General features: G+C 47.7%; 3 protein-coding genes across 3 annotated transcripts; 1 reads left to right on the forward strand and 2 right to left on the reverse strand.

Moving 5' to 3' along the window:
- Positions 1-129: 129 nt before the first annotated feature.
- Positions 130-3989, reverse strand: FTJAE_4390 (ubiquitin carboxyl-terminal hydrolase 2; the record flags this gene model as incomplete). Its single annotated transcript, XM_037350789.1, has 4 exons — positions 130-1925; positions 1974-2361; positions 2421-3925; positions 3983-3989. 4 exons carry the CDS (start codon positions 3987-3989, stop codon positions 130-132), a joined length of 3696 nt encoding a protein of 1231 aa, XP_037208523.1.
- A 2728-nt stretch (positions 3990-6717) lies between these two features.
- On the forward strand, positions 6718-10592 carry FTJAE_4391 (uncharacterized protein; the record flags this gene model as incomplete). Its single annotated transcript, XM_037350790.1, has 3 exons — positions 6718-7244; positions 7298-8841; positions 8902-10592. The coding sequence occupies 3 exons, from the start codon at positions 6718-6720 to the stop codon at positions 10590-10592; spliced, it is 3762 nt and encodes a 1253-aa protein (XP_037208524.1).
- Positions 10593-11084: 492 nt separating this feature from the next.
- Positions 11085-12299, reverse strand: FTJAE_4392 (spore coat sp96 precursor; the record flags this gene model as incomplete). Its single annotated transcript, XM_037350791.1, has 1 exon — positions 11085-12299. The coding sequence occupies one exon, from the start codon at positions 12297-12299 to the stop codon at positions 11085-11087; it is 1215 nt and encodes a 404-aa protein (XP_037208525.1).
- Positions 12300-14307: the final 2008 nt, after the last annotated feature.

Below are 14307 nucleotides of genomic sequence, written 5' to 3' on the forward strand. Positions count from 1 at the left end.
GGAAACCCGCTTAACTGGGTTTTGAGTGCTTTGGATTCCAGAGGTCACCGCCGCGTCCGTTCTAACTGGTGATGACTGTTTGGGCGGAACAGACGCTACACCTTTGCTAACCGACAGTGGAGGAGGTCCCTAGTCAATCTTTTGCTCCGAATATGCGGGCGGAAGCTCCTGAGGTGACCCTGAGGACTTTGGCGGTTCGTTGTTGGTGACTGTTATATCTCCATCAGCGTCAAGGTTTTCCAACGAGGTATCTGATGGTGGTGCTGGTCTTCGACGCCGAGGTACGTCGACGTAAGTCTCTTTATCTTCGTCGCGGACGTAGCAAAGAAAGTATGGCTCTCCACTGGTACTCAATATATTCAAGACTTCGGCTGTGCTGCGTTTGACCTCGACATTGGAATCATTGTATTTGCGCCAAACACCCTGTTCAAAGTCGTAAATCCATACCCAATAGTGGCCAGATATCAGCTGGCCACGATGGCATATGACTGCATGGAGCCGGTATGGATTGCTCTTCAAATTGGAGTAGTAATCTTCCAGAGCTACCTTCTTGTCTTTAAGCTCAGAATCCATCATCTCCCGAAGAGCGGTCTCGGTGTCTTTGATGTCTTTTGGCCTGGAAGGTGGACCAGTCGAGGTCACTGAGTTTACGCTGGGTCGGCTAACAAGAAGATAGTCGTCATCAACCGTCCCATCGAAACTCCAGTCCTCTTCCACGATCTTCACACCATCTGTCATTTCGCTGTCTTCTGTGACAGCTGCAATACTGCATTTGGCTTCCTCTTCTTGTGCAATGCTTTCGAGAATGGGTCCAGTTGGACTCATGCTCTCAACTGCAGCCTTGGAGGCTTCGATGTCAGATATGCGGCTGGCGATGGCCCAACTCTTGACTCTTTCTCTGAAGGTCGGGGAGTCGTGGGGGGTATCCATGTATCGGTCGAGGTACAGTATTTCAGGAATTAGTACGGGGTTGCCGTTCTTGCTCCCTATAGACTGCGACCTTTGAATGAGTACGTGCAGAACAGGGGGTAGCGTCTGGATAGCTGTATATCGTGAAAGTTTGTCTTCTTCAATAATTTGCTGGTCGAAATTTCGGCCAAGGGCTTCGTATAGTGAGCATGAACCTTTGGGAGCAGGGAATGCAGTAATAGATCGATCAAAACTAATTTCTTTTTGATAAGTCTTGTCGTCAAACTTCTTGGTGTAATTAATGGTGGTAACGAAGAAAGTTTTCATGATCTCTTCAAATTGAATACCGGTTGACTCGTCAACAAATGATGGGCGGATAGCGGCTTGGAGACGATTGATGATGCTGCCCATCACCTCTTCTACATCCTGCTGGTCGGTACCAGAAGACCTATTTTGGTGTTCCAGAGCAGTCAGCACCTTCTGGTCGACCGTTTGTGGCTCCCCGGCATCCGGCATGTTGACATCAGTAGACACAATATCCTGGGAAGTGCCGTTCTTCGATGTTTCGACATCCTCGGGAATTTCCATAGGCTTATCACTCGTTCGACCGATTTTAACGACATCCTCATCTTGTCCAACCTCCATCACTGTGTCAATTACCTGATCTTCAGTGGTAGTTGGAGAGGTCTCCACTTTCTCATAAGAACGGTCTGAATCCTCTTCGACGAGTGTTTGCGAGCTGACGGTGCTAGCTGTATCAATTGGGTCGCGGCTATCATTGGCGGTTACAGAAATCATCTCCACGTCGTTATTTTCCTGTGCTGGGGGTCCAGGGGGCGGTCGAGTAGGAAGTGGTGGCGGCTGAGATTCAGTTGTTGCTTCAACAGAGCTCTTCGTTTCCTTGAGGAGTGTGCCCGTGGACAATAGCACAGCATTGGCGAGCCTCTGAGACGGGCGCGTCGCTACCTTGTCGGATTCTTCAAGATTGTTGAATAGATCTGAAAGCTCCTGTACAACTGAGTTTGGTCAGTTAAGCTGTAGCGGCCTTACCTAGACAAACTTACAAGCTTGAGCAACGACAGCTTCGCCACGGTCCAGCTGCATTTTGTTACCACCAAGCAATCGTTCCTTGATTTTCTCATCCGTCAAGTCGAGCTTAAACTTGTCATAGTTGATAACGACATCTCGAACAGGTTTGACAGTAAAAAGATATTGCAAAAGGCTGTTGAGGTAGCACGTATTTCCAATATTCTCCAGTCCGACCGGAAGATCAAAGTTCGTAGCTTGTGCGGAGGCGCCGGCGGCGCTCCTTTCACCAGAAGCTACAATGCCATGCATATCTCTCAGTTCTCTAACTGCGCTTTTGAGACCGGTTGAATTCGTGTGCTCGGCAATCTTCTCCATAGCCTCCAAGTAAGTTGTCTTGGCATCCTTGTCTTTGGCGTTTTGAATCTGTACACTTGATTAGACTCATGCTCTAGGCTCAACAACAACAGACGCATATTTCTGACCTTTTCTTTGACATCGTCCAACGTATCAGGCCCAAAGCCACTGGCATCACTCAAGCCAAGAATCTCTTTCGCCGTGAGTAAAGAGAAACCGAAACCCTCCCCATACTCCATCACCAACTCTGTCGTGTAGTTATCATCGGATGATGTTTGAGAGATCAGCATCAACATATTTCGGGCGGTGGCAGCACAGCTGGGATCTTGTGCCACCTTTCGTCGGAATGCTTGAACGATGGATTGCGCCTTGTATTCGTTCGGAGGCTGCAGCCCGAAGAATAGCAAAGCCTCGCTCGTCAACTCGCGATCGTCACTGTTTGGTTGAATTTGTACTTGGCTCTCGAAGATTGATGATTGAGTGGTAGCATATTCAGTGAGCTGTTCGTCATTAAGGTCATTTCCAATACCCACGAGAGCCTCAATGAGCTCTTTTCGTTTATCAGGAATAATTTCCCACTGTCTCTTGTAAGCATTGACAACAATCTCCTTCGACTGATTTGGCAGAACTCCCAGGATCTCATAACGCGCAAGGTTCACGAAGACAGGGTCCACGTTCGGTACCTCTGCACATCCCATGTCGGCATGTATACCAGGAGTGCAAAGGTCAGGAGGCTGGCCACCTCTGTGTATAATGATAATGCACTGAACCTCAGATCTCACATCTTCGATGTATGCTCGATATGTTCCTAAATCGGTAGCACCAGAGGGGTTATCTGACTGAGGAGGGATCGGTGGTGTGAAAGTCCCTCCATCAACTCCATCTTCCGCTACATCAACTGTTTCCTCGAATTCGAGTTGTCTGAACATTTCAAAACATGAAGTCCCGAAAAGTACAAAGAATCGCTTGTTCCTTTTGGAAATACTCCTCGCGTTCTCCTGTGAAGTGGCCTCAATTATGTTCTTGAGGTATGTGTTCAGGTTCAGAGGAGCTTGCAGTGCCCAGTCATCATTTGCTGCGGCGTACCGGTCCGGATCCTGTTCCTTAGCACGGCGCACATTCTCACGAATGGTATTGTGGTCAAGTAATAAGTCAATCCACTCGCGAGCCATGCGAGGTTCCGAAATTTCCAGCGTGACGGAGAACGTACATGGGCCGGCCGAGCATGCAAAAGGCTCGCAAGCAACGAGCGGGTAATACTTGTTTCGTTGTCTGTCATCAATCTTAACGAGTGGCGAAGATTGCGACTCTTGACCAACCCAAACAAGGTGATGCCAGGGGAATCTCGCATCACTTGGAGGCCACTGCCCCTGTTGAAAGTTGCATGATTCTTGAGAGTGTCGCTCGTCCCATGACATCTTAAACACAAAATGAAAGTGGCAGTCAACGCATAGCGAGGACAATACCCGCGTTGATTTGGTTGAGTAACTCTGGTTACCATTTATCATCAATCGATGGGGGTGATCCCAAGGATTTGGAGTGTTCGGTTCCGTTTTGCGCAACCGTTCAAAGACATCGCATACAGTGAACTTATTGTGCAAGAGTTCGTATATCCACCTTGAGGGGTGACATCCTGGAAGCCGTACAGTTAGCTACCGATCTTGATGTATAAGAGTCATTGTAAACATACCTCCCATATTGTGATTTGGTATCCTGTCCTTAAGCGGCGTCGAGTTTTGAGTGACAGAAATTCCACTGGTCCCAGGCAAAGAAGTGTAGCTCGTATCTAGATCCTGGGCGGACCTCAGGTCGTATCGGCTCGCCATGGGGAGCTACTTAGTTGTTTGATCGATGTATGATTGACAGTATTTCTTGATGAATCCGCTTGTACACTTTATCAAGATGCGAGGTCGTAGATAAGAATGTGCGTTGGAAAAGGGCGTGTTTCGGATTCCAGTTGGTGGATTGCGGGGTGGCACTTGTCGGACTATTCGTAGATAGGGAACCGTGGAGTAAATTGTTCGTGCAACGTGAAGAGGAACGGTCCACTAAAGCAGTGAAATGAGTTTGCTGGGAAGGCTCGGTTTCGTTTGCGCGGAATTCGTGGGTCGGTGAATCGAAGCAGCCTCAGTGCGGTGGCGGTCGAAGCTTTAGTTATGAGGATGAATGAAATCGTACGGGGTCGAGCTCTGTGCTTATTTGGTCATAATTTCGTGAATCGAGACCTATGGGTGGAAACGATAAATAATAAACGCCAATAAGATGCTGACTGAGAAGAAACAATTTGGACGCCCGGGAAAGTTTGACGATGCTCGCGATGATGGCGTTGACAAAACGAACGTAGCTGACGCAGTGCTCTTTTTGGCCTAGATGCGATGGATGATGCAAGTGCTGAGTCAGCACCTTACTTGGGGTGGAAGGCTCAATCTGGGGATTAAGACAGCTTACATGAACCTTTACCTATCAAATACAGAAGGCAACAAGTTTCTATCGCTTTCTTTTTCTTTCTCTTATAATTAAATAGGAACCTAGTATCAAATTTCCATGTTTTAGTTAAGCTTTTAGTTCCGTACCTTTTTGGGGTCCGCAAGTTCTATTTCCATGCCGAAAAGTCATCAAATGCGACAGCTTGCGCCAAAATCCCACCGAACTAGGACAGACCAGTGACTGTACATTTGCCTTTTATCAGCGGCGTTCGCTATTACGTCCTGTTTCACGTATGTGTTTTCAGTTCACGATTAGCCGAACGCCCCTACCCAAATATTACTCGAATCGAATCTTTCCCTTTGTCGATTGATGAGCTTTCTTCTACGGATACCTAGGTGATTGTATATCTGACGCGTCCCCTGTTCATGGCATGATCCAGTGACGACTGAGGCTTGTGCTACTCATCGACACAAAGCAGCACAAATAAGATTGACTTCAACCTGAGGAAATGCCCCTGTTTGCTACGCATAGTTACAGAAAGTACACACAACGTCAGCAAATGTCATTCACGTTCGTGATTCAACGTAGGTATACTAAGTGTAACATCTATCTGGACCCAGAATCCAAGCTCAATCGAAACAGGCGGATGAAGAGGGATAGTCGATATGAGTATCTGAGCAACTCACTTTCTCAAGAATGGAAATGGATTCTTGGTTTCAAACTTCTTGATCATCACTACTAGCAAAGCAGACAGGAAATTTGCCACAGGGCCTCAATATAGGTAATTTTAGGATTCCCATCAGCAATCTACTTACTGCCTGTTAGATAGGCAATTGAAAAAGCATTCGCTGCTAACAAGTTAAAGTCACTGGTGATATGCAAACTACTCTCAATCAAAATGAGTAATACTTATGAGGTCCAAAATGGGGTTTTGTGAAGTAGGGCTCAGGTATTAGAATCGTTTGTGGAACTGCAAGTATCTACTGGAAACAATACCTCAGATTCCATCTAACACTTGCTGAAACAGGTTCTCACCGACCAGTGTCGTTGCCAATCTATTACGAGAACTTTAGTATAATAATATGGTATTTATTACGCCAAATTAATTTGATTTGTAAAAATAGGACAACGCTACTCTTCGGTGGAGAGCATCTACAGCATAACTCCGTAGATCTCAGGATATCACCAACACTCGCACACAGCGTCCAATCGGAAAACAAGGTAACCCTGCAGATCATCTTTCATTTCCCGCGTTGCGGAAAGGCGCCACCCGGCACTAAACCGAGTTAAAAGGCTCAGCGCTTGAGCGATTAGCGCTCCGTCCAACCGCAACGGTCAATTAGCCGCCCATTCTTTAAGCCCCTTCCACATGCTGGTTCCACTTAACATTAATGCTGTGCCCAAACAACAGATTAGTCCCTTCAAACGTCTTGTTTCCGAAACGCAAGTTCTTCTCTAGAGTCAACGATTAGTTGAAAGTAATGGGGAGGAGGTCACCAGTTCTGGTGTCTTTTTCTGCTTTGAAACTGTCACCGTGTTGAGTTGTCTATACAGATGGTGCGGCACTCTGCAAGGATGACCCTCCCAGTACATAGCGCGAAAGCTGAAGTATCGGACTATCTACAGGAGCTAGTATTGGTTGACTTTCGTTCGGCGCTTAGTCCAGGCTGATTCTGTAAATTTAGGTAGTATCAGATCCTTGAAGGCCCAGTTATTCCTGTTTCGTAATAATGAACCATCGACCAACATGCATATTCCTCTTACCTTAACACATCTTCTGCTATTTCGCTAGAGATTCTGTTTACTCACCGGATTGATAGATGTTGGTTCTAAACACTTGCCTCTTACGGAAGGTTCTGCTGTTCATCAACTATGCCCATGATACGATAGTCTTAATACGGCTGTGGCCTGGCGTTCGAGCCTCGAAATCTTTTCTTCTATTTTCACACAATTTGTGTAGAGGCTGGCAGGCCACTTCTTCCTTTTTCTTAATTAGTTATGTCAAGTTGGGAGACGGCAGCGCTTCGGCTGCAGGGCAACGTGACAGCCGACTCAACACCAAGCTCCTTGGACAAGAGTCTACCACTACTACCAAAGAGAAATGCCAAGGCTAGGACCACTACAGGTGTGAAAGAGGTATCTCCGGAGGAGAAAGACTACAGGGGAAAAGGATGGAAACCACTCTCGCTGTCGACACCGATATTGCTTGCCGTCATCGCCCTTACGATCCTTCTAGCCATCGCCATCGAGACACTAGCACAACGAAGTGCAACTCAGGGTGGACTAGCCCTCTCACCCACCCTCAACGATATTCCAGGATACGCTAAGTTCAGTTACCTTTATGTTCCAACTATAATCGCCGTGTTGTACAGTATGATATGGAGTTGGATCGACTTGGATGTCAAGAGGATGCAGCCATGGTTTGAGTTGTCCAAAAAAGGCGGCGCCACAGCTGAGAACTCGCTCTTTCTGGATTACCAATATGAGTTCGTGGCTTTGGTTCCGTTTAAGGCGGCAAAACAGAAGTGAATCCTTCCTCGTTCTCATATTCCAGCTACTCCTAACAATTCACATGTAGGCATTGGCCAGTTTTCTTTGGGGGGACAGCCATGGTCATGGTTTTCTGGCTTCTCACACCACTACAAAGTTCTCTGCTGGGAACGAAGGTGATAAACCAGACTAAAGCAGCAAACACAACGCACCGATCCCAGCTCGTTCCATTGAATCAGCAGGTAACACTTTTGGATCCTGAGGTTTTGAACAATGGATATGCGGTTGGTTGGTTAGGCCAGCCATATCCACCCTTCACCACATCCAAATATGCGCTTCTACCTTTCTACCTTAGGAGCAATACAGCTCCAGACAAGGTTCCCACTAACTGGACAGCGGAAACTACAAAGCTGACCACGGAACTGAGCTGCTGGCAGGCAGATATTCATCGAAACGAACACGGTGCGACACTAGCTTACAACTTTCTTAATGGCCAGGGATGTAATGCAACTGTCAATATGCGACGGGGCGTTAACTACACGATGAATTATATTGGATATTATTCAAACGCCTATGCCGACATATACCTTGGGAATCCAGAATGTCCACCAACCAGAAACTCAACGCACCAGTTTCTGGCAACCTGGGCCAGGCAAACTGACTTGAACGGAACTACCGAAACTATCCCCATGACTGAAATTCCTCATTTCAACGTTACTGCCATTTTCTGTCAACCAACTTACTACAAGCAACGCGTTATGGCAAGGGTCAAATCGTCCAACCTTGAACCCGATACCAGTTTTATGTACCCTATCGGACCAAGAGAGATCCTTACAGACAAAGAATTCAACTCAACGGCTTTCGAATACATCTTAGCAAACGGAGTGTCAGAAAAGATCATCGTTCGGGACTATCCTTTCTCTCGTGTTGTTGAACAGCATCCACGGCTTAACAAGACTGGACTCGCAAAGCCCGTCTCGAATATGGTCGGTTATGCACTTGCAGGAAGAGACAATCCAGTCACAGACTATTCATCGAGGGAAATGCTCGAGCGAGTGTATAACGATGCCCACCAATACTTGTTTTCTCTAGCTGTTCATCATTTACTTGTCAATGGCACTGAACTCAATAACACTACCGCCTCTGTCGACTTCTTCCTTACAGGCGTGGTAGTAAGCAGAGTGTTCGCGACGTCGGTCGAGTGTCTGATGGTCGTCATCGCCATATTCACAGGCCTTGTGCTCTGGTTATGTCGTACCTCTCCATGTCAGCTCCCCATGAACCCTTCTTCCATTTCGAAATACCTTGAAATATTTCGACATAGTCCCGAATGCCTTCAGGCTCTATCGTCACTCGATAGTGCCGATGAAAAGACATTGTTTGAAGAATTTCGTCAAGACCAGCTCCGATTATACCACGACAAGCGTTCAGATTGCACCAAAGTATCGATTGACAAGTTTATTGGGGATTCTTTAAGGCCTGATCATTGCGATGCTGGCTTGCAGAAAGGATATTATGAGCCTATCAAACCACTGGCTCTTAGAAGGTGGAGCGGACTACTTTTTGTCCTTGTTTTACTCGGCGCCATGGTTGGACTTTCTTACTTGAAGCACCAGGAGAAAGTCTTGAAAGGTGATTTGCTTCATCCCATGCAGTCTTCTCATCTCCTAGAACGACACTGACCTTTCTCAGGTTTGCATCGCCCATCTCAGAACTTCGAGGTATTACAACTCTTGGAAAACTACATTCCGACAATCTTTGCGACACTTATCGAGCCATTCTGGGTTCTTCTTAATCGACTGCTTTGTGTTCTTCAGCCCTTTAGAGATCTCTGGCAAGGCAAAGCAGAACCTTCACGAACTATCTCTGCTTCCTATACATCAATACCCCCACAGCTCGTTATCTGGAGGGCTTTGAAGTCGAGACACTTCGTCCTCGTGTTGGTATGCGCAATGGCACTACTTGCCAACCTTCTGGCAGTTGGTATGGGTTCTCTTTTTAATGAAGCGCCTATGATAGCAGAGTATACCGAAAACCTGGCCCCAGCTTTCGTGGCCAAGTTCGATAATGACTCAGTCTTCAGCCTCGACGCGACTCTAAGTCGAGACGTGATCACAACAAATCAGTACTCTGATCATTACTATGTTGCAATGGCTAACTTCTCCTCTGGAACTACACTTCCCCCATGGGTCTCGAAGGATTACTATTTCCAGAGGCATATCTTTAGTAAGCCGAAGGATTCAAATTCAAGCGATATTTTCAGTATACCGGCTCGAGGATTCGGTGCCAAAGCAAATTGCACAGCGGTGCCCACAAGACGATTGACCATATTCAAAGATCCTCGCCCAACCAGAGATTTCAGCAAGGTGGGAGAACGCGATTGTGGTAATGGCATCGATCTTCTCAGTCAAGACATGCGAGAAAACACATTTAATCGCTCTTCAGGTGTTTCCGCCGAGGAGAAAATAACGACAGTTGGGTACAATTACGGGCCAATTTCATGTGCACGAACCTTGATAATGGGTTGGGCTCGTACTCCTGAAGCCGATAAGATTAATGGAACTGTAGACGCCAGTTTCATGACCTGCCGGCCAATATTCGAAACAGCCATGTTCAACCTCACTGTCGATGCACTTGGACATGTCCTATCTTATGAGAAAACGAGCGAATCGGAAACGACCTTGGACTACGAAGGCTGGGAACCACAAGTGGACTTTATTTTTCAGAATATCCATAACCAATGGAACGACTTGGCAGCTCAATGGCATAACGATTCTACGGCAAGAGATTGGATGAACTTTTTCACGGTGCTTATGACGGGATCTCGGGATGTCATCGATCCTAGTCGGCCACCTCCGGATACAGAAAAGTTGAGACCTATCATCGAAGATATATACCGTCGGGTTTTTGCCATATTCCTGAGTCTAAATGAACAGCTGTTTGATTCCAGAAGCGAGATGAAACCATCGACTGTGGTTCGAAGGACGCAAGAAACGAGAATATTCATGGAAGAGGTCTCTTTCATCATGACTATGACTGTTCTAGCGCTGAACGCAGTGGTTGCTGTTATCTTCTACAGCAGGGCCGTTCCTTTTGTTTTACCTCGGCTGCCAACAACTTTGGGTTCTGTTCTAGCCTATGTCGCACCAAGTCGACTTGCTGGGCCTGCCTATAATGCTGCTACTCCTGGCAATACATCTCGAACATTCAGTTTCGGGAGGTATATCGGAAGAGATGGGGATGTCCATATCGGAATTGAAATGGATCCTCATGTTGTGCCAGTCGATCCGCTCTCCCTAGAGGTGAAAAAGAGCTTTCTATGGCGCATGTTCAGGAGAAGGCCACAGCCAGAAAGTCAGATCAAAAGTGGTACATGGCTCTAGGTTTGAGCTGGGATTGTTACAATTTCAATGAGCCTTATGCGGTACATGAATAATGGCCAGTAAAAATCATATTACTTCTCAATATTACTTGTTGCCCTATTGCTAGTGTTTTAGAATCTTCGTGTCATTTTAGTCCAAGAAAGTATTGGAAGATCTCTCTTCAGCAGACTGCCGGATGGACTCTTTTCAGGGTCCTTTGGAAGTGTGTCAAAAGCATGGGGGAGCCTGAAGTAGTTTTCCCATAACTACAATATCTCAATGCGGAACTCCAAGTGACGGGTTATTTACTACATTATATTGCGTCACAATGCCCGCTATTGATTACATCACATTGCTTGCTCCCAAGGCTGTTGGTCTCAAGTTATATGTATTGTTATGAAATGCCATAAGAATTTATCTAATAGAACATAGAACGACTTCCAGACGCCTTTCCATACCTCCGAGACCCGAAATCATGACCGACCCTAAATATAATAATGAATGTTTTTTGGGCTAGGCATTGTGACGCTGAGCTCGGCGCATACTCCTCTTGCCTTTCTTGGCGGTCATGGCAATATCAGCACCTTGGCCAGGAGTACAGGTAACGCCAGAAGAGAGCTGTTGAACGGTAGTCCAAGCACCGCTGGCACAGCGCTGGAAAGTTGAGCCACCAATACAATTCCACTCGCCTTCGTTTGTGCAGGCAGTTCCAGCCGCGAACCCACCGCTTTCAGAACCAGAGTCGCCGCCCTGGTTGCCCTCGTCAGAGCCTGAACCATCCTTGGGAGTTTCGGAAGCAGCAGGAGCCTGTGTAGCAGTAGGTTGAGTGGCAGAAGGCTGGGTAACAGTGATGAAAGCACCGCCAGGAATCTCAGGAGTGCCATTTGATCCATCCCCGGAACCAGATCCGGCGCCTGAGCCATTGCCAGCACTAGGAGCGGGTGTAGCGACGGGTTGAGTGGGCTGGGCACCGTTGTTGGTAGTAGGAGCAGCCACAGGAGTAGAAGGCTGAGAATCGCCTCCACCAGAGCCATCACCAGATCCCGAGCCGCCACCAGATCCAGCCTTCTGGCATCCATCGCCCTTAGGACCATCAAGCTTAGACTTGAGCTGGCTGACGTCCTTGCCAGGGTTGGGGAATTTAAGGTCAGTGTTGGGAAGAGTTTCACAGTCATTGCCAACATTGGCGACGAACATGTCGGGGAGAGAGTCCAGAAGGCCTTTAGAGCCACCTGAGCCTTCAACAGTGATGGCAGCACAGTTCATGTACATCTCGCGGTTGCCAACATGGTTAAACCAGGTCCAGGCAAGCGTGTACTCGCCAGCTGCCAACTCTTTGGGGATTGTGAAGTCGTACTTGTCAGGGTTCTGGGCGTCAGCATTGTCGCCCAGATTTCCTGTTGCAGTTCTTGAAGGACAGCCTCCTTCATAAGACTTGATGACTTTCCAAACAGAGTCCTTGGTAGGGTTCTTGTCAGTGGTGAGAGAAACCTGGCAAGAGCCTCCGCCATGGACAGCTTGGCCAGTGAATGAGAGTTGTTGGGTGCTGCCTTGCTTGTAGACGTTGTCACCGGAGCCATCATTGACCTTTCCCTTGCAGGGGAAGTTTGATCCGTCTGCCAAGAGAGGGCTGTTGTCTGGGTTTCCGTATGGCTTGGGGTTGTTCATGAGCATATGAGCACTGACAAGAGAAGCCAGGCTGGCAAAAGTGAAAGCCTTTGCGAACATTTTGATTGAATGGTGGAAATGTCTGAACGTTCCGGACGGTAGACTCAAGGTTCAGGTAGTGAGATTGTCGTCAAGACAAGAATCGAGTGATATGGGTATAGGACTGAAGAGTCGTAGCTCGATTTGGGTATGAGTGAAGGAAGGGTCGAATTGCACCAGGCAATACGTGAATGTCGTCGAGACAGAGGAAAGGACTAGCCTTTGGAAAGAAAGAAGAAGGAATGGAAATGTCGTTGAGACAATCTCACTTTGAAGGACTGGCTGGAGACTTTTGAAGTCGTTGGTGAAGAAGAATGGTAACACGGGGGAGGAAACGGCGTCTTATATGGACTTGAGCTCGCTCGATGGACTGGCCACCAGTGTTCTGAGGGCAGACATCGAGGCAAGGGGATTCCGTGAGCGGGAGAAACACCCGCGAACGGACGCGGCTGCATGCGACTCAGAGGCGATCATAGTGGACCTTTTCTCCGTATAGCCAGGGAAGAGTCAACTTCTAGTAAACATGCATAGCCACTCAGGTTTCTTCAATGCAATTGCTGAGTCTCGTTTCGAAGCAAGGCGGAGGGGTTAGGCCCGGAGGACTAAGAGACGATTTGCAGCAAGCGATGCATGATAGGCTGACGACAATGTTTCAAGACTCATCTGGTCACGAAAGGAAAGTGTGAGTGGACTGGACCCATGCATACCCCGGAGGAAAAGACGAGGTTTATGCCCCTGACTAGCGATTCGTGTGTTTGCAGGGAACCTGCCCTGCCTGAAAGAGGGATCTGTATGGAAGACGACAACGGATCTATTGCCGGCGCCCTTGTTCAGCTGCGAGGCCCCTGTGTGGTTTGTTCAAGCGCCTTCTACGAGAATGATGAGCCACTCAATGATTTGTCGTTTGTCAACGGCTTCAATGCTGTCAGCTTAGCGTAGGCCGCCCATACATTCTCCATGGTGGCAAGGGAGCTTAGTCGGTGAAGTAATGACTGAGAAAAGAATATGTGGTTGGGACGCAAGGGATTCCAATTGTGCGACCACCAATCAGGCCCTGTCGAACCAAGTACTCGGGAAAGACGATAGCCAGACTGGGGACTTTGAACAACCCTGCTCTCAACGTCATGCTACGGAGGACAGCACAGCAGGTTTCTATTCATGTCCTGGAATACATTCCACCATGAAAATGCCCCTTGAATTCTAACATGGCGAAATGCTCGAAAGGAGGATTCGCAGAATAATCCGACATCCATCTGTTGATTTGCCTCAGTGATCCGAGCTCATTGTCGAGTCAATGCATTGTTCGGACATCCGTCTCATCCCCTGCTAGCAGTCCGACGTGCTGGGCCAGCCATTACGAGAAACCTAGCTCTTGATAGCGGGGTTCCGATGCCAATCAGGGGGCGATGACAGGGATATAAGGCTGAGAGACAGGGGTATGGCCAAGCGATCGTGTTGAAATGGATTAGTGGCTTGGAAGTCCAGAACCAGTCAGTTGTCTCACTCTGGCCAAGACAAGAAAAATTGAGGATGGTGAGATTTGACGGCCACAGGGAGGAATTTCGCAAATATATTTGCTTCACATCGAAATACCGCTAGGTATAAGTTCGCAGCTACCATGAGTAGCTTGACCTTGACCTTGGACCTTGGTGCAACTTGATAGTATCGGAGGTCCGGCTGGACCCATTGTCATTGCAGGCTGGGCATTCTGGAGGCCTGCCATCTTCAGGTATCCCCTGGACGATCGCCTCCAAGTCAGGGGGTAGCTGTAGATCCTCAACAGGGCAAAAGTCTTTCACGTGTGGTCGAAAAGATCTCAAAGAATGTCTCCTGACACTCCTCCCTTTTTGGGATTTACCTCCGTGTGACGAACGAGGACAGCAGGGAACCGTTCCTTGGGCTCTCGGAGAGATAATCGTTTTTTCTTCTCTCTCATGAAACAGGCACAGTTTCATAAGTTACTTCCTAGTGAGAATGGGTTTTTATGACAAGCCAATCATAAAGAGAAGGTATCATACACGAGGCGTGG

Source organism: Fusarium tjaetaba (assembly GCF_013396195.1).
Source record: "Fusarium tjaetaba strain NRRL 66243 chromosome Unknown NRRL66243_c0000085, whole genome shotgun sequence".
NCBI lineage: Eukaryota > Fungi > Ascomycota > Sordariomycetes > Hypocreales > Nectriaceae > Fusarium > Fusarium tjaetaba.